This window comes from Pocillopora damicornis, chromosome 5 (assembly GCF_964200805.1).
Source record: "Pocillopora damicornis chromosome 5, jaPocDami1.2, whole genome shotgun sequence".
Lineage (NCBI taxonomy): Eukaryota > Metazoa > Cnidaria > Anthozoa > Scleractinia > Pocilloporidae > Pocillopora > Pocillopora damicornis.
Window position 1 is genome coordinate 2,820,110 of NC_142674.1, and position 23,334 is coordinate 2,843,443.

At 38.5% G+C, this 23,334-nt stretch overlaps 3 protein-coding genes across 4 annotated transcripts; 2 read left to right on the plus strand and 1 right to left on the minus strand.

Moving 5' to 3' along the window:
• Positions 1-888: 888 nt before the first annotated feature.
• On the plus strand, positions 889-7,805 carry LOC113686635 (gamma-aminobutyric acid receptor subunit rho-2). 2 transcript variants are annotated; one of them, XM_089207317.1, is made up of 9 exons: positions 889-1,024; positions 2,264-2,350; positions 2,606-2,691; positions 3,260-3,327; positions 3,771-3,991; positions 4,258-4,340; positions 4,955-5,083; positions 5,534-5,889; positions 6,452-7,805. In XM_089207317.1, the coding sequence occupies exons 2-9, from the start codon at positions 2,283-2,285 to the stop codon at positions 6,770-6,772; spliced, it is 1,332 nt and encodes a 443-aa protein (XP_089063443.1). In that variant the 5' UTR covers positions 889-1,024; positions 2,264-2,282; the 3' UTR covers positions 6,773-7,805. The 2 variants fall into 2 exon arrangements, with proteins under 2 accessions (XP_089063443.1, XP_027060085.2); XM_027204284.2 differs by having other exon boundaries at positions 6,467-7,805.
• A 752-nt stretch (positions 7,806-8,557) lies between these two features.
• On the plus strand, positions 8,558-12,929 carry LOC113686558 (uncharacterized). Its single transcript, XM_027204194.2, has 2 exons — positions 8,558-10,938; positions 12,591-12,929. Exons 1-2 carry the CDS (start codon positions 10,594-10,596, stop codon positions 12,627-12,629), a joined length of 384 nt encoding a protein of 127 aa, XP_027059995.2. The 5' UTR covers positions 8,558-10,593; the 3' UTR covers positions 12,630-12,929.
• A 1,468-nt stretch (positions 12,930-14,397) lies between these two features.
• Positions 14,398-18,956, minus strand: LOC113686563 (uncharacterized). Its single transcript, XM_027204200.2, has 2 exons — positions 18,344-18,956; positions 14,398-16,348 (listed from the first exon to the last, which is right to left on the minus strand). The coding sequence occupies exons 1-2, from the start codon at positions 18,478-18,480 to the stop codon at positions 14,728-14,730; spliced, it is 1,758 nt and encodes a 585-aa protein (XP_027060001.2). The 5' UTR covers positions 18,481-18,956; the 3' UTR covers positions 14,398-14,727.
• Positions 18,957-23,334: the final 4,378 nt, after the last annotated feature.

The following is a 23,334-nucleotide window of genomic DNA, read 5'->3' on the forward strand; positions in this document are numbered from 1 at the left end:
GCTGGCATTAATTCACAAATTATCCGTGGAATCTAAAAAGAGAGTAAAATATACTGATACTAGCTGTGACTTTGTACTATACTTTTCCAAGAGGAAATAATCATTTGATAAGCCTATTGATTATTTCAAATGCGGTGTAAATATAATCGAAGAAAAATGTTACAACAGATTTTTAATATCATCTTGATATGTCAACAGTATGTCTGCAAGAGATCCAGAACCAAATAGAAAAGAATATAAGATGCGATATCTTCTATTCATTATGGCTGTGAGCAGAGTTAGATATACAAGAAGCCTCAAATAGTCACTGTGACATCTTCAAAGGGAAAGGACTGTGGAAAAAATCATTGTTATTTTTCGTCTGTATTTATGTTATTAACGTTATTTTTCGTCGCACCTCTGCCATCGCCCTATTTAACGCTTGAAAAATACTAAAGAAGTCTTGAAGATAAAAGAATGCAACGTGGTTCGGTAGACATGGTTTAAAGCGAGTGGGTAAGACCCGGTCTGTAAGCTATCATTGAAAGTGCAGTTCATAAAAGTAGGCACAAAGTGTAAGCTAAGCCTATCAACAATTTACTACCTTATATTTCTATATCGCAAATTGCCTCCAAGTTTTACATAACAATAATCCCATAAAGAAGAAACTTCTAAAAGGAATAAAAAGCCACATGAAGATAATCAATATTCTTATGTTTACCGCCGTCCAAATAATTTCATAAGATATGACATAAATTGATGATTTGCTTTATTTGACAATATCTGAATCCTGCCACACGCGAAGACACCATTCAGCTGTAACAGCTGGAGGTTACTGGCCCCCTTAGAAATAACAGTTTCTGTATTTGCATTTTATGAGGGAAAACTTTTTGTAATCGTCGTTTTTAAAAAGGTTTCACCGCAAGGGGTATCCCCAAGATAGCAAAACCATCGTGATCGATTGAAATTGCTTTATCGCTCTAAAATTGCTCGGAGATCGTTATTCTTGCTTTAAGAGGAGCTCGTGAATGTGTAATGTCTCAAGGTAAGCGTACATCAGACTAACTTTCTGCCTCAAGCACTTGAATGAGATTTTAATCAAAAATTGTGCTCCATTCTGTCTCGTGTTTTAATGTCGCCATAATTAATCCAACCGAAGCTTTTCGTAACAATGGCAGAACTGAAAAGAAATTGTTATAACTTCAGCTTTATTGATTTTACTTGTGGCGATGATGTTGTATGGCATTCGCTGCACCGTTGCCCATGTAAAGGTGGTTTACAGCGACATAACTAATGTGGATCGGTCTCAAATTGTTGTTATAGTAATGATAATTGAAAATGCATCTTTAGGACAAGATAAGTTCCTTCGAGATTTGTGGCATGGTACGAATGCAATATGCAGATAGATTATGCATTTTTCAAAAACCCTCAAATTTGCCTTTACGAAGTAAATACACAAGGAAGCAAAAGCTTTACTGAAAAATTGATAACACTTAGTCAAAGCGAAATTGTTGTCAAGATTTGATAGCGCCATCGAAGTTCATCGGCATAAATGCGCCTCTTGAATGCTTATACTGAATTCAAACACATCACTCTTAGTCTCTGAATAATAAAATTATTTGCCAAACTTTTCAAAGTTCGTCATTAAACATATCCACCTGTTCCATTCTTTTTGCCTGTGGTATACTCGTGTATGGTAGTAATCCTATTGAGTGTATTTCTATCCTTAGGCACCATTAATTCAAGTAGGTTTTTTTTTAATATATTCATTGGCAAAATATCGAGAAAAAGTGATATCCTCTCTATTTAAACATGGTGCAATCAAAACTGCATTAAAAGAAAGTTGAGTACGCCGCTGAAGCCCAACTATTGCAAAAAGTGCGGTTAGTAACGTTATGTACTTAGAAAATACTTCAAAACTCCTTGTTATTCGTTATCCAGCCGGATGTTTTTAAATACAAGAGCCCTAGTAACACCTGTTAAGATCTTCGTCACGATATGAAATGCTGCACTTGTACCGTACTTCAATCGTTAGTTATTATTTATGAGCTTCAGTATTTTACATTTTCTCGAAACCGGGCTCTTTAGCAGAGAAAATATGATCTAAGAGGAGTTTTATAAGATGGCTGAAACGACACCTCGCCTACCTCCCGAAGTTTATTTCAGAAATGTTTTGTTTATGGAACTGCTATTAAGCAACATTTTCTATCGAACGCCCGTGGCCATCTTTTAGCGGTTACAATAGATTTTACGTGTGGTTTTTTTTGTTTCGTTTTTTTTTTAGTAATTAACAGTTGACAACCATGCAGAAAGAGACTCCTCTAAACGTAAATGTTCACTGGATATTAAGAATCTCCGCCCTCCTAACGTGGTGAGTAACTATGGGAAATGCATTTATATCTTACAGTTCAGACAAACATATAGCTAGTCGGTTTTTTTAATTTCGATTTTTTATCAAAACTCCATGCACAAACACAAAATGCGCTGTGCAACAGTATAGAGTATGCATAACGTCCATCAGATCTCTCGTCTAACCATTTAAAAATATATGCGAATGGAATATAAACGGAATATCAACCTACATTTTATATAGTTGCCCCAATCCATTTTTGTTTCATTATCGCAGCCTTATCAGAGAAATCAAGTCCAGCTCGGTGAAACAAGCGCTAGTTGCTAATTACGATGAGACCGTGAGACCTCGACTCTTTGAAGGTAGTATAATTTAGTTAATTATGTTAGTACATGAAAGAGTATTTCCGGATATATATTTCTTCAGTTAAGAGCTGATTCATGGTTAGCATGAATATATGCACGTGAGACGTCCAGAGAGCGTGAGGGAAGCGTAAGAGTTGCTGAAGGTGCAGCCTGGGGCAATTCTTGTATCTTTGGTCAGTCTTCAATCTTTTTAAAAACTCGTTCATGTCTAGAGCAAGGCACAGCTATTAGCTTGGGACAAATCTCGTGTTACACGGCGGACAAAATTCGCTTTTTGAAATAGATAAGGGAACCGAAGACCCCAAGACGGGTTGAAAGCTTTCTACATGATGTTAACTTTAGTTGTTTATTGTTTTCGGCAAACAGAAGTGCCTATAAAAGAAAAATAAATTGCGCCGATGAAAATTTCTTCCATAGTTTCTCCGAGAGGCTGTCGGTAAGTTTAGCAGCGGAAACTTGACACTTAACCGGACAGGAACTTAGCTCTTATATCATTCGGTTCCGGTATTAGTTGATCACCTTAGCGCAAGACCAAAAAAAAATATACTTCCTTATGCTTTTATAGGTTTACCTGTCGAAGTGTCGGTACAACTTCACGTGGAGTCCTTCGGAAATATTCATGAAGCCGACATGGTAAGAAATAACAAGGGATTCCATATAAGCAAAATCAGATGACCAATCATGTAGGCTAACCAGCGATATCAAACCTTCTGACACATTGACAAATTACAAGAATAAAGCAATTTTCAATTGATTGTCAAAAGCGTTGCGGGATTTCATTGTTTTAGCTATGATTAGTCCTGAAAACTCGCACTACTCTCTCAACCAATCAGCTGCGGAACCACAACCAATCACGACTTAGTCACCACGTTTTCCCGCGCTTCAGGTGGTTTGGTTTTTTTCACTAAGAGTTCTCATCGGCTCTTAAAGTTATTTTCCTGTCTTCTGATTGGCTGTTCTGTTAACTTAAATTTTGGTTTTACGAAAAGTTCTCTAATGCTTTCAGAACAACCCTTCAGTCCATCTTTGCTGAATCTACCGGAAAAGAAAAAACCTCTCTTGACTTTCTTTTTTAGGAATTCCAAGTGTACTCTTACTTTAAGCAGATTTGGACTGATAAAAGACTGGCAGGGAGAATCAATCGTAGTATCACCCTCAAGGGGTCTGACATCAACCGTGTGTGGACTCCTGATGCTTATTGTTACAACGCTCGATTAACAAACTTGATGTTACCAGACGCAGAAACGCACAGCAAAGTATCCATTAGTCCCGATGGAGTGCTCGAATACAGTAGAGGGTATATTTTGAATCGTAGCGTCTACCTAGTTAAAGATGCTGTTCGTGCAATAGATATACCCTTCCAAGGATGGCAATAATGAATCTACGACAGACAGCTTTTTACACGGTCGCAGATGAACAGTTAAAACAAATAAAAAATTGACGGTCGGTCTTTGGACAGATAAAGGAGTCCTGTCCAAGAGTCTAGTAGGGAAGGAGGAATATGAAGAAAAACCATGAGTAGTGTAACCAAGTTATTCATTTTCGTATCAAAATTCTTTCCAGGGTTTCATTCACAGCATCATGTGTGATGGATCTCCGCAGTTTCCCCCATGACAGTCAAACATGTCATCTTAAGTTTGGAAGTTGTAAGTATTGATTCACTGATGACCGTCCATAACTTAAACATTGAATAAGTGGCAAACCGCGGACGAAGGGAATGTCGATCTTCTTGTAACTTCATATGAGATGTGTTACTAGATGAGTGCATTAAAAGTAGTATCCCACTTTATGATGTGATGATCTCATTATTTATACTCCCTTCATTTCACATATTATACGCAACAACCAATCAAAATCAGCAAGTAATTTTTCATATTTTCGGTGTTTCTGGTAATAATACCATACATTTATTAAACTGCAATTTTGACTTGATTCAAATTTGCATGTATCGAATCCGTAGTAACATTCTATGCGCACATTTTGGAACTCTTAAACAGGGACGTGATTGAACAAAAAAGCATGTAACCGTCTTATAATGCTCACGTCTGAAGGAAAAAAAAATAAATAAATAAAAGAAAACCTAAGTTATGAATAATGATGAAAACCTCGCTTACCAATGTATATTCGATGCTTCGACACTGTCCTATGGAAACGGTCTGGGATTTTAAATTGATCTACCACGTTTTAAGGTCATGATAATTTCAAAGAAATTCTGTCTCATCAACGTGACAAACAAGTGACTCAACCACTTATTTTCCAGATGCCTATGATGATAGTGACGTCATTTTCAAGTGGTTAAGTGGGGATGTTCACGTCAGTCGCACTAATATGGCGCAGTTCAAGTTTCTGGGCGCAATGTTTTCTGCTGACCTGGATAGTTACACGGGTGGTAAGATCATGAAGAGTAAAATGAATCAGAGATTTTGTCCAATTCTTCTTTTAGGAAACGGTTTATAGACATCTCTAGCTTCCTCCCTGTCACGCAATGTTGCTAGAGCGTTTACGTGATCTGAAGAAGTCAGATCTGGTCGAAATTATTTCAACCCATAGTTTCTCCACTGAAAACTGGCAAATTCTCCATACTATTCTATTCACTTTTCCTATGACAGGAAGAATGTGTTTGACAATCAAGACCTTATTAATTGATACAGTGAGGATGAATTAGAAATAAGTCACTCTCAGGGAATGGTTAGAACTCTTAGGGCAAAGAACACTATCTACTATCGAAATTATTGAGCAAACGATTCAAAGTAGAGCTTTCGAAAACGGTGATAAACAAATTTTCCCTCCTCTACATATTTCATTATCGTCTATACAAATTCTTTTCGTTTTTTGCCAGTGAACTTTACTACCATAACTGTCTCATATACGTTCCAGCGCCGCCTTGGCTACTACGTCTTACAAGTTTACATTCCTGATATCCTGATAGTCCTGTTAAGCTGGATTGCGTTTTGGATGAACCCAGAGAGTGCTGGTGACCGACTCACAATCGGAATCACCACCATTCTGACGATCATGTTCCTGTCTGGGGCTGTTAATGCTTCCATGCCGCCAGTCAGCTACGCTAAAGCAGTAGATTGGTATCTTATTACATCATTTGCGTTTATTTTCCTCTCGGTTATTGAGAGCTTGGCTGCGTATGTGATGTTTTCGAGGCCAGTTAAGAAAGATAGCAGTTTTGAAAAAAACAGTGAGGTGAGTCCAAACGTTAACAAAGATGATGAAGTAAACAATAACGGCAACGACAGCGGCGTCGACGTTTTTGTCGTTGTTGTTGTTGTTGCTGTTTTTATTGGTTCAGAACAAACTCGCCCTGCATTACGAAAATTACTTTATTTAAGAAATATAGCACAGCAGAAAGCACGTTTTATACAACTGGGACTGTTCACTTCGATGCCTGATGACAGGCAAAACTACGTTTTCTTTATTTTTCTTGTATGAATAAGCGTGATTGGGCTGACTCATGGGATCCCATATTATAGTAAGTCAAAGACTGAGCATCAGTCTATCATTACTCCATTTTTGCTGAGAAAGTAACCTTGCCCAGACCGTTTTTTATAGATTGAAATTATTGAGAACGTTTGCGGCGGGGCAGAGAGGTTTATAGTACCACCAATGAACTGTATATAAATGTCCCTATAGCTGGTTACCTCCTTAATGATCGCGTGATTTTGTTGTAGTTGTGCAACTGTCTCCGACAGAAACATTCTGCCATGAAGTATTTTTAGTAGAATTCAATAGCACCAAAGTATATTAGTCCTTCACCTTGCAGAAATGCCGTTCCCTTCCATCCAAACTACTGCCATGTCTTAACACATACCGGCGAAAAGCTAGAGCCAAAAAGGGAAAAGTCCCTGATGAAGACAAGTTTAATGGGCTGACCATGAACATGGCAGTAAAGGACCAATCACTGCCCCTGTCATTGGAGGACATCGCTTACATGGAGGAGAGAGAGAGACGGGAATCACTCATACAACAGAGGAAAAATAACGCAGTCCGAATAGATCGTGTGTCACGGATTCTCTTTCCTGTGGCATTTGTCTGCTACACAGTTGGTTACTGGATCAGCTACTCGTGAATTAAGTCCAAGAGCGTCGCTGAATGGGGCAGAGGCTAAGTTGCTTGTGATTCTTCACTTTTCCGAGAAAGATATTATTTGTAAATAAAGAAAACTCAAGTTACACCCCCCGCTCCAGCAAAATGAAGAAGTAAACTATAGTTTAGAACCAGCTTTACGAGAAATTGATGCCTATGTTCAAGAAGACTGCCAATGGCGAAAGGAGGGGAAGTGTGCTTTGTTAGACGCTTCATTCTTGAGCCCAGGTCATTTTGGCTCCTTGTCAGTGGTATGGTAGCCAAATAATGAACTCTTTTATCCCGGAAATCGTGGGATTCCGGTTTTAACTGCGCATGTCTACATTGTTTATTTACTGCTTCCGGTTGACTTCTGCTCAAAATAGAGCACACGGTCCACTACGTCAGCGGAAAAAGAAAGAGAACGTAAATCACCTTTGTGTAGGTGAACTTACGATTCATCGTAACTAAAAGGAATTCATAAATAAAAAGAAAATACCGAGATTTTTACCAGTGCACCTTCTGATGCTCCTGGAAGTTCGGAAGTGAAAAAAAAAGGATAAGTGATGGCCCTTTACGCAGCTCCTACACTGTTTTCAGGTTCCCGCGCGAGGTGAATCGATTGCAAGCTAGTTAGTTAGTAAAATGGACTTTGAGCAAGGACTTTACGAGTATTGGGCTTAGAGGAAAGGGAAAAGGAACAACGGCAAACTCTAGAAACGATTGGTATAGATTCCAGAGAAGTCCTCCTCCCTCTTCTCCTGATGCAAAAGCTGATGATTGTACAGGTGACTGCACCTGAGGCGGGATGAATACAAAACAAAGAAAAAACAGCAATGTTTTGAAACTCAAATAAAAACACCCATTTATTCACCCCTAAAATACGACATACCTCAGACAAGTTTCCTAATATTTCCTTCATCTACTCAACAATGAAAACACGCCAAACAGTTTATATTGACACTGCTTTGATATTTTCCTTTCATTTCAATGTACTATGTTATTATTTCAAGTGAGAATAAAATAATTTAACAACTATTGTTCTATTTACTTGTTCCAAAATAACTTTAGGAAGCAAAAATAAAAGTTCTTACTTGATGTGTCATATTTTGCAAATTTTTGAGACTATTACTTAGCCTCGAGTTTACTGAAAACACACGAATATTGATCAAATATCCGCATCCCTCTTTAAGATGAAGAGAAAAAGAGAAGCAATGATAGAATTTGAACCTTGAAAACATCACAAGCTTTGAGTTTTCTCTAGCTTCTTTCTTTTACATGATTCAGTTCGATAAATCAAGCTAGGGTTTGGTTGTTTTTTTTATGAAGTAAAAAAACATATGAAATGTTCACATTTTGCAAGTTTTAAGCTTGTGATGTTTCAAGGCTAAAATTGTATCATTGCTTCACTGAAAAGAAAGATAAAGTAAAAGCTCATAAAAAAAAACTGCTTGTAGTTACTAAAATAGTACTCGCCTTACGATTAGAGTCTTCAATACTAAGGATGATAGTTATGGCTTTTTGGTTCAGCTCCCAGCATTAGGTATTCATCGCGTAACTATATATCACACGCACTGGAAGTACTTGACCTCCATCTTCTTGTACAACAGTACACTCACAGTGGTCATCGGATCAAGCTAGTAAGAAGCTCAACCTATCATTTCCTTAATAAGCTCCTCCAACTGAAATCTTCAAGGGAAGACTTGGTACTATTCCTTGTTACATGTAAGACATGATATTGATATTGATATTGATATTAAATGCTATGCGATTCTGATGTCGAACTCTTTTACACTGGTACATTTCCTCCTTTTCTGCTTTTCACTCAAAACAAATTAATATAATGACTTATTTCTACTCATACGTCTTTGACAACAACGACAGCAATCCATCGCTCCATGAAGAACAGCTTCCCGCCATTGCGGCACGCAGCGGCTTTTGCTGGCTGTTTTCTCACACATCGACAGGCAGTTTACAAGTTAAAACTTTCACGCGAAAAAAAAGACAACAACAACAACAACAGTAACAAAAGTAAAACCATTCAAATTTATCGTTGTCAATGCTCTATTTCCGGCCCGATCGATCCCTTCCGAAAATCACACTCCCTGTGTGGGGTCTATTTTTTTCCTATCAACCAATCAAAAAATTGAATTAATCGATTCTCCCAGAGGTGACTATATGGCTACATACCGCTGACAAGGAGCCAAAATGACCCTGGGGCTCGAGATTGAAGACGATTGTGACGAGACGATGCGAGGATTTCGAAAAAGACATTGAATGATTAAAAAACGTTAAAGAATCATTGACAGGCAAGGGATGAGTGAGCTGAAAAAGCAGAATTCATGAATAAATAAATAGATCAACCTGTAATATCATGTTCGTAGCCTTTCACAAAACGATCACCCGCTGGGAAGAATTATGGGGGAATATCACCGGATACTATCACGACAGCGAAGAACCTTCGAGAATAAAAACCTACTCACACACTGGTGTTACATACATGTTCATTTGAGTTTTGCAAAAAACAAAGCTAATGAAAGATGGATGTCATTGAGGGTGATGCAAAGAGAAAATAAATAAAGCTGAGTCATCCCACGATGCTTGAGCTCAGATGTTTCGATTCCGTGCTCTGAGACTTTTCCACTGAGCTATAGAGAACTACGTGATGAATATGATGAATTGCTAATTTCATATCTGCCACGTGTCCTATCAACATCAGCCACGAATAAAGCGTCCTAAGAGTGAAAAGAAAAGGATCATGAAAGGAAATGTAAATTTCAATCTCGTTTGTGGAGTTTAATTTGTAAATAAATTTAAACCTTTTTACGCAAGTTAATTAATTTCTACTTTATCAAATCCCAGCTGTCCAAGTTATCTATTTCTTAAATAAAGTGCTTTAAGAAACAAACACCTCATCGCAATATTCTCTCAGGATTATGACAAGCATCTTAGCATTCCCTCGACAATGAGAGACCAAAACATTTGTTAAAGTGCAATTTGACTGTTGCACGAGATGATAAGGTGGAAAAATTTGCCCGATTTATTAAAACGGATAGCCCTTATAAAATATATCTAGTAAATGTGGCTTGTGCATGTTTCAATGTTCAATACCTTTATTGCATAATATAGATTTTTTTTTACCCTTCTGTCTCCGTTAAGACTTTTGTGTTTTTCATAAGAGCCCGTTTTTCTCCAAAACAATGGAATTGATACAGAGTGACGTCAGAGATTGACGACTAGAGGCAGGTGTAGTGACGAACAAAAAGAACCTCGAGACTCGAAACAATGCGTGTCTCGTCGAGTTACGAAATCCTTTTACTCAACTTAATTATCAATAATTAATAATTTATCGATTGCAAATCTGAAATTTCACACTTTTTTTTTCAAAAGTATGGCAAATGTTAGACCTATTTATTATGAATTATGAACGTTTTAATTTTGCTTTTATTTAAGAATCATGATTTCTTATATTTACTCAAAAAGCTGGTGGTGCTCACTTTCTTTTGTTCGATAGCCTTATCAAAGGTTATATAACCTGTCCTTTGTTGACACAAGTTTTAATTAAGAGGGTGTAAATATTTCCTATAATAGGTTTAGTTGTAAACGTCTCCTTCTTATTCAAACTGAAATTAAAACCAAGAAAATTATACCTGAAGTGATTAGTGTGAAGGATGTCTCACTGATGGTTTACGAAATGGTTCTGGGGATCATTCTGTGTGAAAGGTCTTGGAGAGGACTTTAAAATGTCCCCGGCTTAAGTAAAACGCGCATGAAAAGAAAATCAAAGCTTTCTAAAGCGGAGTTTCATTGGCAAATAGAACCCTGATGACATACTTGGAGATCTGCACCTCGCTGCTGATTCTCTTTCTCGTATCGTACACACAAGAGTGTCCTCACAGACCCTCTCTGAATGGTTATCGGTACAAGAATATAAAACTTAAAGGGCACGAAATAAACAATTTAAAGGGTGCCCTGTCACCTTACACGTGTGCCGATGCTTGCCTCAGAGACCCAAGATGCAGGTCGTTTAATTTCAAAAGAAAGCGATACAGCAATGACATCAACGAATGCACCATCAACGACATTAACAACGAAAAGGCTAAATCAGGGGAAGTTCAGGAGGATTTTGAGACAGATTTCTACGATGTTGGCTATGAGGCCTTGCAAAAGGTATGTTTAACCCACGATTTAGTAAAGTTCGTCGTCGGGTAAAATTGTAGAGTGTGAATATTCAATTAGAGCAACAAACTATTTATCTACATAATGGCTTGTAGTGCGCGTTTCTGTACAATTCAAACGAACTCGATCTGCAGCTCTTTATGACTTTCTCGAAATACTATTGTGGAATATACGACACAATGCCAAAAATTTGACTTTCTGGATAAAACACTTGTTGGTGACCATTCAACGAATAAAAAACTGGGCAGTACTTTCATGTAATAAAATATCACTTAACGCACTGCCAGAGGTAACTGTAATGTTTTCAGTCTAGTGAACCCTTTCGTATGAAGTTGGTTATAACGTAGTGTGCTGAAATCTGGAGGTAGTTTTAATTTTTTTTTTTAACTCAGTCCTGAACTGGAACCATTCAATTGAAGATTTTGTGTATGCTTGTTATCGGTAACGAAAAGATGGCTTCATATTCATTTTGAAGTATATGTCGGGATGGTATTTCAAATGGATGCTTTCTAGGCATTAAGAGAAACTAAGAGTTTGTTTTCTTCGATGGGGCTAACCTTTATTACAACTATCCTTGAACGACGAATCATTTTTACACACACACACACACACACAAAAACAAAAAAACATAAAAAAAAAACAGCAACAACACTGAGTAAACCAAAATTTAAATAGCGCTGATCGCACGGTTGTCCTGAAAGCCACTTATTAATTTCCACGAAAGGCGTTGTTAGTTCTTTAAATGTACTGATAAAGGTTATCAATTTACTGGCTGCCACTCGCATCATTCCTCGGCATTAACGACAGGCGATATTAATTTTTCACGCCTGTGATATCATCTCTGATGGCCATTTTAAATTGGTGTTTGCCAATGTCTACGGAAGCACATCAGATTTCATTTAAGAACTTCAAATCCTTGTATTGGTTTGAAATGTTTACTTTACCGCCGCCTTTAATTCGCAGCTGATCCGGCGAAAGAGGTTAACTTTTACCGACACTATATCGATAAAACATTGGCGCCAAACAAGGTGAAAAAAAGAAGAAAAAAGGGGCTCTAAACGTTCAAAGAGAAAATGCAGGATCGTGTATTCCGCTAAAGCTAGAAGGGAAGCGGGGAAGAATAGAAAAAGAGTCCATCGGTAGCCTCGTTGCCGGTCATCACCGCCCACGTGACTTCTACGTGTATTTTTTCCAATGTTTGACCCTTTCTTTCATTGTAGTTTTAACCTAAACCCTAAAGCCAAGGGCCATTCCAAACGCCGAGAGAAATGCGGTCTTTGAATCACATTGGCTTGGCACTGCTTTGCTCCTACAGCTACGTACTTAGAAGTACACGCATGAAACTGACATGATGCATTGTTTGAGCAGGAGCTTATTATTACTGCACTTTTGCGCCATTTTACTATGTAAGGGCAACTGAACGCGCAAAATATACGGCGGCATTAAAATGTAGAACAGAGCACGAATATTGACGGAATACGCAACAACAAAACAGCCGCACTGAACGATCCAAACAAACAAAATACGACGATTTCTATCCGGGATTACATTAAAAAGACCCCTACTTTTCAAAAGGGGCTGTGCAAGCAATGACAGTGTTGGTGCCTGGGATAACGCAAACTTTTCTGATTTCTTATTTTCAGATATTTTTGAACTCAAGTTCTTACTGTACACAAGATTAACCGTGTAGTACAGTTCCTGACGTGGGAGAGAAATGCTCCAAAACCGAAGATGTAATATAGTATTTTATTAGCCGGTGTCTTACATAAGGATGATATGGTGTTGTGAAACAAGCTTTACTGGTCCTCGTGTTTTCCATCTCAGATTTTGTTAACAGTGAATTTATTGTAAAGGCAACTCCTACACCTACGTAAAGCTAAATGAATTATCCCAGTTAACCGCAAGAATCAGCATATCAATTCTCTCAAGTGGTTGTCGTATATTTACTTCTGAATTAAACAAAATAATTCCATATCCAATAATTGAGCTTGGCCTTCTTTGTTCTACAAGATTCTCGCAGTGATTTAGACGCTCAAGACAAAAGGGTTTTTCCAAAGTACGGTCTGGAGACTGAGTTTATGGGGTATGACATTGTCCTGTTGACATACCACCAAATTTCTATATAAAGGCATTTTCGATAGAGCAGAATAACGTCTGCGCATGTCACAAATAAGCCTACAATCCCATAGCAACAGTGTTTATTAATCAACATAGTATTAATTTTAAAAATTGTCGAAAGCCTTGATATCTTTCATCCATTGATTGTCGAAAGCCTTGATATCTTTCATCCATTGAAACTACTGTAAAGGACGACGCTCAACGAGCGTGCTTTGCGTGCAGTTGCTATTATTATCTTTTATACGGGAACCCGATACTGTTTCTCACAAACCCACTGAACAGCACAGGCTGTGGCTTTTGCCAATATTTTCGTGGCAATCATCAAACAACGCATAACTACACCGCTAGCTTGAAGGGGGTATACTGACCACGTTTCTTGTCTGTAGAGCACAACCAAACTAAAAATAGAAGAATTGGCGGGCAAACAGCTACCACGATACAATCAAATTCACAACTGAAATGTCAGACTCGGAAATTGTATTCTTAGACACAAAAGTGTACAAAAGCCAGGGAGTAAACAGGGAATCCACCCTTGACGTGCAAACGCATTACATTACGAAAAGAGAGGTGCTGATGCACGAAGTTTCAATCGAGCCATCAACCAAGCATAAAGAAGGGATTCATAAACGGAGAAGCGCTACGCCTCCTAAGAACAAGTTCGTCACGCTCCACGTTTGATTAAACCGTACAGTTTCAAAATACGGTTAAAGAATAGAGGATACCGCAATAAAATTTAAGATGAATATCTCTCTGAATTTACGAGAGAGGTCACTCAAAAAACTTGCATGGGATGGGCTTGAGGTCGATCGAAATGTTTACCCGTCACTGTCAACCAGGTACCCAAATACCCAAAGGAGCTTTCTGATTTCATGAATTTTTTTTTTTTGCTTTTTGTTTTGTATGGGGCGGGGGAAGGTTTGGTTAAGGGGAAGAAGGGTGACAGGGTTGCATATTTGAAATAGGGCTCCAAGATTAGGGCTTTTTAGAGTGGCAAAAATTATTGTACACGTTTCTAAAAAAGGTTCTATCAAAGAAAACTCATCATTTCCCTCTGTTATTCGTTGATGGTTGTAAATGTAAGATAAGCGTAACTCATTCAGAAACAAGTAATTTATCTAATTTAAAAAGACTTCATTTTGAATACACCCTTTGAGTGCATCTACTCTGTTAATCTTACGCCATTACACCCAATGCTATTGAAATTTTGAATCGATGAGTTCAATATTCTGCACGACAAAACTTTTAGTGCAAATCGAACACAGTGGAAAAAAAATTATATATATATATATATATACATATTAGTAATAACTTAAAAACTGCGATTGAAGCAAATTTCCATTAAATCATTTTATTACCAAAGCTACTGATTTTTGCAACTTTGGAAACTGACTTTTATAATGCGAGAATGTGGAACGCAACTTTGGAGCTCTAAAAAGCTCAAATTAAAATTTCAAGGCGATTAAACGAACCATTTATTTTTTAGCTCCCTATAAAAATTTCAATAAAGCCAAACTTATTGCAGAGAGTAGTGCGAGTACGCCAAATAGCGTCAATGTGGAGGTCATTTTAGCTTTTTTCCCCAGTTATTAAACTGAATTTTTCACCAGGAACGGGTCAATAAGTAAACCAGGGTTGGTCGATCACGGTGTCAAAAACATTTTACTATTTTATGTTATTGACCACGTTTTCCAGCCCAACTAATTGAACGAAAGATTTATCATCGCCGTTCGGAATAAAGGCTCCTTCATTCGATATCCCCGAAGATTCCGTTGACTTCGGCAGTTTGGTCTTAACGCTAGTATCTTGCTCTCTGATTCTTTTCTTAGGCGGAAGTGGCACAGCGAAAGGACTCGACGAACTTTTCTGTTCCACTAAAGGTGGTCTTTCAGGTTTAAACGTATCATTCTCGTTTTCAGGTGATGAAGTTGAATCGTTCCTGATTCGTTCAATTTCTAAACGCCTTTTCTCCCGAAGTTTATTAACAGCTTCCTCTTGCGCTTTAATGAGTTCTTTAAGTCTGTGGATTCTTGCTTCATGAGGACTGAGCCCTTCTTGCTTTTCTCCTGTCGAAGTCGATGGCGTTGGAGTTGCCTCGGGCGAAGCCACCGCTGCCGGGTTAGACTCTTTAGTTGCGGATAATCCTTTACTGTCTCCTTGAGATACACTATCTGGATTTTGACTTTCAACTATGACAGGTGGCCGCGTTTCAGACAAGTTTAAAATGTCGTTGGAGGGAGACGTCCTCGTTGCACCATTTTCAGTGCGAGTAATGGGTGTTTTTTGCAACAATGAAGAGTCCGAGGCCGATGGAGGCAAAGGTGAAGAGTTTCCCGATTTGGGTGACAACACAGTTGCTCTCCCAGGATGAGGCGCAATGGGGACTTTCCCGCTAGATGCACCGACAACCTTGTTCACAACTGTACCCTGTTTCGGAGATACATTTGCCGGTAATGGAATTACAATCCTTCCGCCACTTTGTGATACTTGTGACGAAAAAGGTTTCCCCCCATCGCCGGTTAACGATAGCACGACAACAGTTTTCCCGTCTGGACCAAGGACGTTGATTGCCTTGGGTAACGCTTCACCTGGTTTAAGGTTCAACACTATAGAAGTTGATGTTGGTGGTGGTTTCATCGCAATCTGTCTTGGCTGCGTTACCGGTTTAACCAGAGAAGAGCTCGGTAAACTAGTTGGTGACACGGATGCTGATTGGCCATTCGCAGATGCGGAAGTCAACGACTGACGTGAAGGAGACACTTGCTTATGGACACTGTCAACTAGCTTTACAAGCTGCATGACGTTTGCCGATGAATGAGTTTTAGTAACAGAATTGGCTATAGAAGGATGTATTCTTTCACCATCATCCAGAGAACGTGGACTTATTTTTCTTTCGTTCAATTCCGTAGACTCGTTAATTGTTTTGAATTTTGACACTTGTTTAACTTCAGTTGCATCGCTGAGACGATTTCTAGAGGGAGAACTTGGCGTTGGAGACACGACCCTCTGTGTCTTAATAATCTGCGGCGAGCTCTTCTTTGAAGAGTCTAATTTGGATCCTCTCACTGACATTCCCTGGATAGCGGAGGCCTCACCGCCATCTTGATCACCATTCGCTGCCAATGAATACACAGCAGAGATCAGGGGAAGTCCTTCATTATCATCAGCGATAAGACTTTCATCTATGAGTGGAGGGCGCACAACCGTCCTTGCTGTTGATGAACGAGACTGACCATTGATTAACAATTCACCACTACAACTCGCCTTGGTAACCGCTCCCTGTGGACTGTGAGAGAACGATCAATTAGAACCAGGTGTGGTTCGTGCGTTGCAAGATATTCCTTCCCTAGCAGTGTAATTACTGTAAGAAACCCGTGCATGTCAGACCTAAATGGAAGGTCTAAATATTGTTGATGTCTTAAAAGAAGACAGAACCATGATGCTACCTGGGTTTAAAGTACTAAATCGCAGCGTTAAAAACTGATGTTACTTTTTTCGATAACTACTCGCAGGTTATCTATATCTCGTAGTGAATCTAAGTGATATAACCGATATCGAGTTCTAAAAACGGTTATATTTCAAAGCAGAGGCCTATGAGCGGAACAGGGGAGGGAGGGTTGGGAGCGATAAAGAAAATTCCATTTGCTATGGCGAAGTTTTTGTTAACAAAAAATGTTTGTTTAGTAGATACCATTGTTCTTCGTCATTAACTATGCCTTTAGCAAAGTATTAATATAACCGCCTTCGCACTATTAAGCTAAATCTCTTTGAATTTATTGACTGTGATTATTAGTTTTAAATATCTCTACCATTGTCCTGATAATATCAGTTGTACACATCGTCCGAAGAATTTCACATTGCATATTGCTAAGGCCAGTCCTCTAACAAGAACAAATTTGAACACACTTATTCACTATCTATCTTTCAGAAATGATTGATTTCAGATGATCATTACCAATGACATTTTCAAAAAAAGCTATTTCTTCTCAGTAGAATAAAAATAGATCGACGATTCTCCTTAACTCGTCGTCGAATTATATATTTTTTTTTCGTTTTGATTTAATTACTTCACGTTGTTACTTTATCTCATCAAGCCGACATCGGAAACTTTGCCCTCTGTTCCAAGGTCGTCTGTGTTGTAGGAACTTGTTTAATTTGGCAGAAGACTTTACCGCTTGCTACATATTCTACCTCGGAACCGCGTTTCAGCGGAATCAAGAGGGTCCTTTTCACGCCTGACGGACTTGCATATTGTACCATAAAAATAGTCGACCTAAATTCTAAAACTGTCCTCAATTTTAACTATGTGTTTGCCTCTTTCAGATATTTTGAACAATTGGATTTCGTTGTTTTACGATTTCGGATAGTTATTTGAAGCGCCCCCACGCGAGGGTTAATTCATCGATATAACCCAATCGAGAATTCTCCTTGAATCACGTGTCAAAAAAAAAAAACAGGAATAATATTTTATTCGTATGACACTGACGTAAGAAACCTTTTATATCACTTTGTTCCTGCCGGCTCGAAAAATTTGGCGATGATCTAATATCGATAAGGTTAGAAGTTGTGCTCGACCATGTCGTTGAACGCTAGTAGATCTGCCCGAGAAAAATACGACCGTAAAACAGAAATGAAAATGAAAGCAGTCCAACCTAATAGGCAAGCAATACGGTAAATAATAATGTCTGTCATGTGACAACTTTTCAAGAGACGCCTATTATAGTTATCATTATTATGGGATAGGACCTGAAAATCACGTTCGCACGATACCTCGGTAAGACGTTTTCTTATTTTACGATTACAAGCAGTTGTTACGAGCACGAAACGTACTGCTCACTGATTTAATAAACCACAGCTGCGGAACACGACCGTGAGTCGGGTTTGCTGAAGGGAATTTCAAACTCTCTTCTCCGTGCATTTTTTGGAGTAAAGAGTAAAGTGACCGTCGTTTCCTCGTTCATCGCAAAGCACACTTCGCCGCATTGCGGTCTCTTCTTCCACAAATTTGAATTTCTGTTAGAGTGTGCTCCGTACTCAATTTGTTGTGAAATTAAAATATCTGATATATAAAACGTAGGAATATGTATGTAAAATCTTTTACTGCGATGTATAGAATTACCATGACATAAATAACATCGTCGATTCTATAGATTTTTATGGGCATTGTTTTTACAATACTGAAAGGTTTGTTAGACGCTAAGACGTTGGCTTTTCGGCACTCACTCCAGATCATCATGATGCGCTCAAATTAACAAAGCATTCCTTTGCAAATTTTTCCTACCTTAACTGCGCACTCGTTACAGGCATAATTTCACCTCTTCTTCTTGACATCAACTCTTCATTCAAAGTGCTTACAGACTTTATAACTGGAGTTGTCTTTGCCTTTGTTAATTTCGAGGGAGAGCCTTCCATCTCCATTGCTTCGACAACACGCGGACTGATTCACTGAATGAAGTGCATAAATTCACCAACGAAAGTGAAGAGTAAAAAAATCCATCCTTTCCCACCGTGAGCAACACAACGAGACAATCCTCAATCCTTCGCCTCTTACCGTTTCTTTCCTTTATGGTGAGTTCTTAACCCAAGAAGATTACTTGCAAATTGTAGAATTGAAGAAAAATTCGCTTTTGATTCTGCGAGCCCCGTTGATATTATCCGTACGACTTTTTACAAACTCCAAATTTGCGACACATTCGAGTTGTATTGAAAATATTTCAACTCTGAAATATCAGATTGTCCCATGATGATTGCGTCTTCGGCAAAAATGGTCCAATTCGATGCAAAACTAGTTTCCCAATTCAGCATTAATGATGAAGTTACTCAAACTACGCCAAATTATAAAATTTGCATCTTGCCCAGCGGCGATCGACCTTTCACTTTGCCGGTTGTCAATCAACAACACAATAGATGCTTTTTGCTTGAGTGCACATGACTCAAACTCTCACCGGATATTGGCTCATTTTTATCGACAGCTGTCAGTTTACAACCAATGGAATCGCTTGTACTTTTCTATTGTTCTAAGAAAGCTCTTTTGTTTACGAGGTTTCCAGATGCAAAGCGCCTCAGTTCAACCCAAAAGTAAAGAACTGAAACAAAAGCGCCTAATATTCAAGCGACCTCTCTGTTCGAGATTAGCCTTCAATTCTCATTCTTTACACCTCTATTTTTATATTACGGAGTAAAAATTATTCATATAGGACAATCTATTATCGAGAGTTCGTAGAAGACCAACATACAGGTTTTGCTCTGCTAACTTTCGAGTATCATTTAACACGGCGAGACTTAAAAATATGTTTGGAGTGTTTCTCGACCTAGACTGGCTTTGAGAACCGATGTAATTTTATTGTTTCCACGGCAAACGTTAGACAAAGCCACTATGACACTAAAAGTTTCGGGCCTCTAAAGTTGCGATCTGATCCGTCATAATACTCTTTGCTGTTTTAAATCAAGAGGAAAAGTAGTCTACACCACCGCCAGCGATCTCTATGATTCACGAATACATCGAATATTCGTAGGAATACGTACAGCTGGTACAAAAGACATCAAACATTTATCTACCAGCTGTCGCTGAATCTGATCAGGTCACCGGAAATATTGCTTTCATTCATTTCCACAAATGCAGAACAACCTCTCCATATCCGTAACCTTTCATGTAGTCGGTCGAAATGCGGTTGGGGAAGGGGAGAGTGGGGGAGAGATTAGCCACAGTGTCTTTGAACCTTGACCCTTGTCTGACTAAGTCGCTTCAATAAGCTAACCTTTACTGACAATGAATCGTTTATACTGTGACCATGAAGCCACGTGTAGTAAACGCTGCAATACGAAGAATATGTAAATTAAAATTTACGGAGGAAATAGAGAATAATACATGGGTGCGCGTAGATATGAAATTTCTCTAAGAGAGCTCATGAGTGAGCGCAGCGAAATAGTGAGATGTCGAGTTGAACACGAGAAGAGAAATTTCATATCTACAAGCAACTAAATATTATTTTGTTTATCATATTAACACAATAGTTTTATATTGACAAGAAAAGTCAACTCTGTGGATGAATGAAAATAAAACGATCGACAACCCCCGAATACAGATCGTAAAATGTGTCGGCGCTAAGGGTCAAGACGAAAAAATGCGTTGTAACAACACAAAAACAAACAATGGACGTAATTTTTATTACAAAAAATTCTGTGTTATTTACTTGAGAAATACTCGGTTATAAAAATTTCTCTCGGTTTAGTTAGTTCGCATTTTCTGTTTTATTGCGATCAATATTTGACTTACTCGCCCATGATACATCACTGCTTAAAAATATCATGCTGTGTTGGCAAGAGAAAAATTGGTCCTCTATCCTATTTAAGGTATCAGGACACTCCATATGATAATCACGTGTTTGCATCGTTTCAGCGTACAAAAAAACCATGGACGCATACTCTGCAACATCAACAAATGACGATCTGTAACTAGAAAAATATATTCGAATAATATTACAATTAGAATTGAGGGGATTGCTTTTATAAGGACACCAATCACAATGGTCTTAATCCAGCTCCCGCTAAGATTTATCTCCAACACCAACGATAGCCAGTTAACTGATACCACCTTTGTTGACAAAACCGCGTCCTTTAACAATTTTAATATCTAGGCCTCGCCAGGTTGGTAATGAACACGGGCAATGAACACGGGCAATGAGTAAATTGTTAACTACTATTTCGGCATCTGATAGCTTTTGAATAATTGATTATAAATTAATAGGAAAACTCATTGGAATCGAACTTAAGGTGTGAGTTTGATTCATCATTTGCTACACCGGTCTTTTTTTTTTTCTATGAAAAATTAAAAATTGAATAGCATTTGAAGAGTTTCACTTCGGCTGGAGCTGTGACGAGTGGTTACTCAGCACAACGACAGAACCGCGCGTTACTCATGCGATCAACTCAAATTACTTTGAGTGGCCGAGGTTGTGCAAAAATGGTCTCGTTGTTAACATCAATGTCTGAGTGCCTTCGCTCCTCTGGCAGGATGAAGTCTTTCCGCGCTAAATTCACAGTTAAACAGTCCTTCGGGGTCTTTTTTAATAGCAATTTCTAGCTTCAACTTGACACTGAGCCTGCAAAGAGCTATCCTCGCTTCTATCACAAACCGTTTTTCGGAAAAAAAAAGTGATATTTCAGTGTAGCCGGTCTACTAAGACAAATAAAAGAACATCAAAGAAATGGTAAGCACACCATTTTACCAATATCTTTGTGCTGAACGCGCTGCAAATCTTATTTATACTAAACCGAATCATTTCAGAAACCACTGTAAATCACAGACTGTGACGACTTAGACGTTTAAATCACAAGAACAATTGACATGAAGGCAACTACAAAAGGTAAGCAAAACGAAATATAATCAAATACAAAACGTTTCTTTTTCGAACGTTTTGTTCTCTTGACCATTGTTTACCGTCAAGCATCACTTAAATAGCAGGTATTGCGTGACAATGATTGAAATTCAGTGAGGACGGAACATATTCCCTCCTGCAGTTCAAATCAAAATACCGCTTACATAATAGGTTTTATAGTCATAGATGTAAAATACTGGGCATCCAAAGAGGGATAGCCAGTATTCTTAGGCAATCCATTTGAGCTACTCCTACTCGTAGCTTTTAAATCACCGAAAACATTACCGCGGAGGCAAAGATTTCCACGTATGTTTTAATGTCCTTCAGTAAGTCTACCACGGCTGAATGTCATATCGTAACGCATGTTTTGCGTGACAACGAAAATTTGTCCTCACGTTCAAATCGTGAACTTTTCGTCTTGTCATACGACATCTGGCCTCAATATCAAATAAAACGTTTCTAAAGGCAAACAACGAGGACGGTTATCTTCCACCTACTCATCGCAGAGAGCGCATTTTTGTCTTTTGCGATGTTCTGAATATCAATTGGCGTAATCAGCTCGTTATATATGATAAACTCTGATTATGGTCAGGTTCGACCAGCTGGATTCTCTATGTTGTGGTCACTCTCGAAGGGCCTTGCTCTATTCATTTCAGGGTTTACATGCGCAGAGAAGGGGTGTATACTCGACCACGGGTACAAACTATCCAATGACTACTCAGCAGAATACAGGGGGAAAGGGAATAGGCAATCAGTGGTACTCCTCGTTGCTCAATTATCTGGAAACTTCACGTTTAATCCCTTTTGATCTTTAAGGTTCCGTTTTAATAGGTCTGTAACCACTAGCATACAGAAATATCAGGTTTCCAAACCGGTTTCCATTTCCTTGACGCCATTTCGCAGTAACTCAAGTGCTTTCCGGTTGAACCGGTTTCATTAAGCACATCAGTGATCCAGTGTTTACTCACAGGTATGCATGTGTTCTCGGTCAAATTTGCCACGTTGTAAGAGGTTGTAAACTTCTTCCGGTCGTAAACAATTCTGTACGTAAAATTACACCAAACTGGCTTGATTTCATACCAAACAGGTCTACAAGAAGTGACGAGGATCTCCCCATGGTTGCTTATCATAGCCGAGCAATTTGTGCCTTTCCATTGCCAATAGTAGTCTGTACTCGAATTTTCAAATTTTTTCTTCTTGGGATTCCACTTGTAACTTTTTACGATCACTGGTTTTACGTGATAAAAGATATCAGAACATTTCCTATTCTGCTTTACAACAATCCCCTTACCTTTCATTGTTTTCAAGTCGTTTGAGAACACCCCTTTAAACAGGGTATCATTAATCTGCCGTTCTTTAAAGGTCGTGCTGTTGCCATAGTAATAGACTTGGTGGAGTATAATTGTAAATATCTTTATAATGGATACGGTTTTTAAGTTTTTCCCATTCGATACCTTACCCTGACGAACATGAAACGAAATGATCAGCGGAATAAACTGGCCGAAGAAAAAATACAACATTACTGCCAAAGCCATATACGCCAGTACGTTGTTCACCCATACACAACAAGATGACAATATAGCGCCCTTTCGTAAGCAGCCAAATATCTTGCAATACATGTAATTGAGCCAGAGCAACCTTGCAATTGAAATGATAACGCTCACAAGAGACGAAACGACAGCCAGAGTTTGCCAAGAAGCGAGGTGAAAAGCTGGTCTATCGACATTTTCAGGCGAGTCGCAGTAAATAATGAAGAAATTCAGAAGAAAGCAGGGAAAATCTACCAGAATTATTGTCGACAATGAAAGATACATTTTTTCTTTATAAACCCGATCTCGCAATTTTGCATCTTGACTAAGCATCTCCTCGTCAAAGTTACCTTTAAATTCTCGGA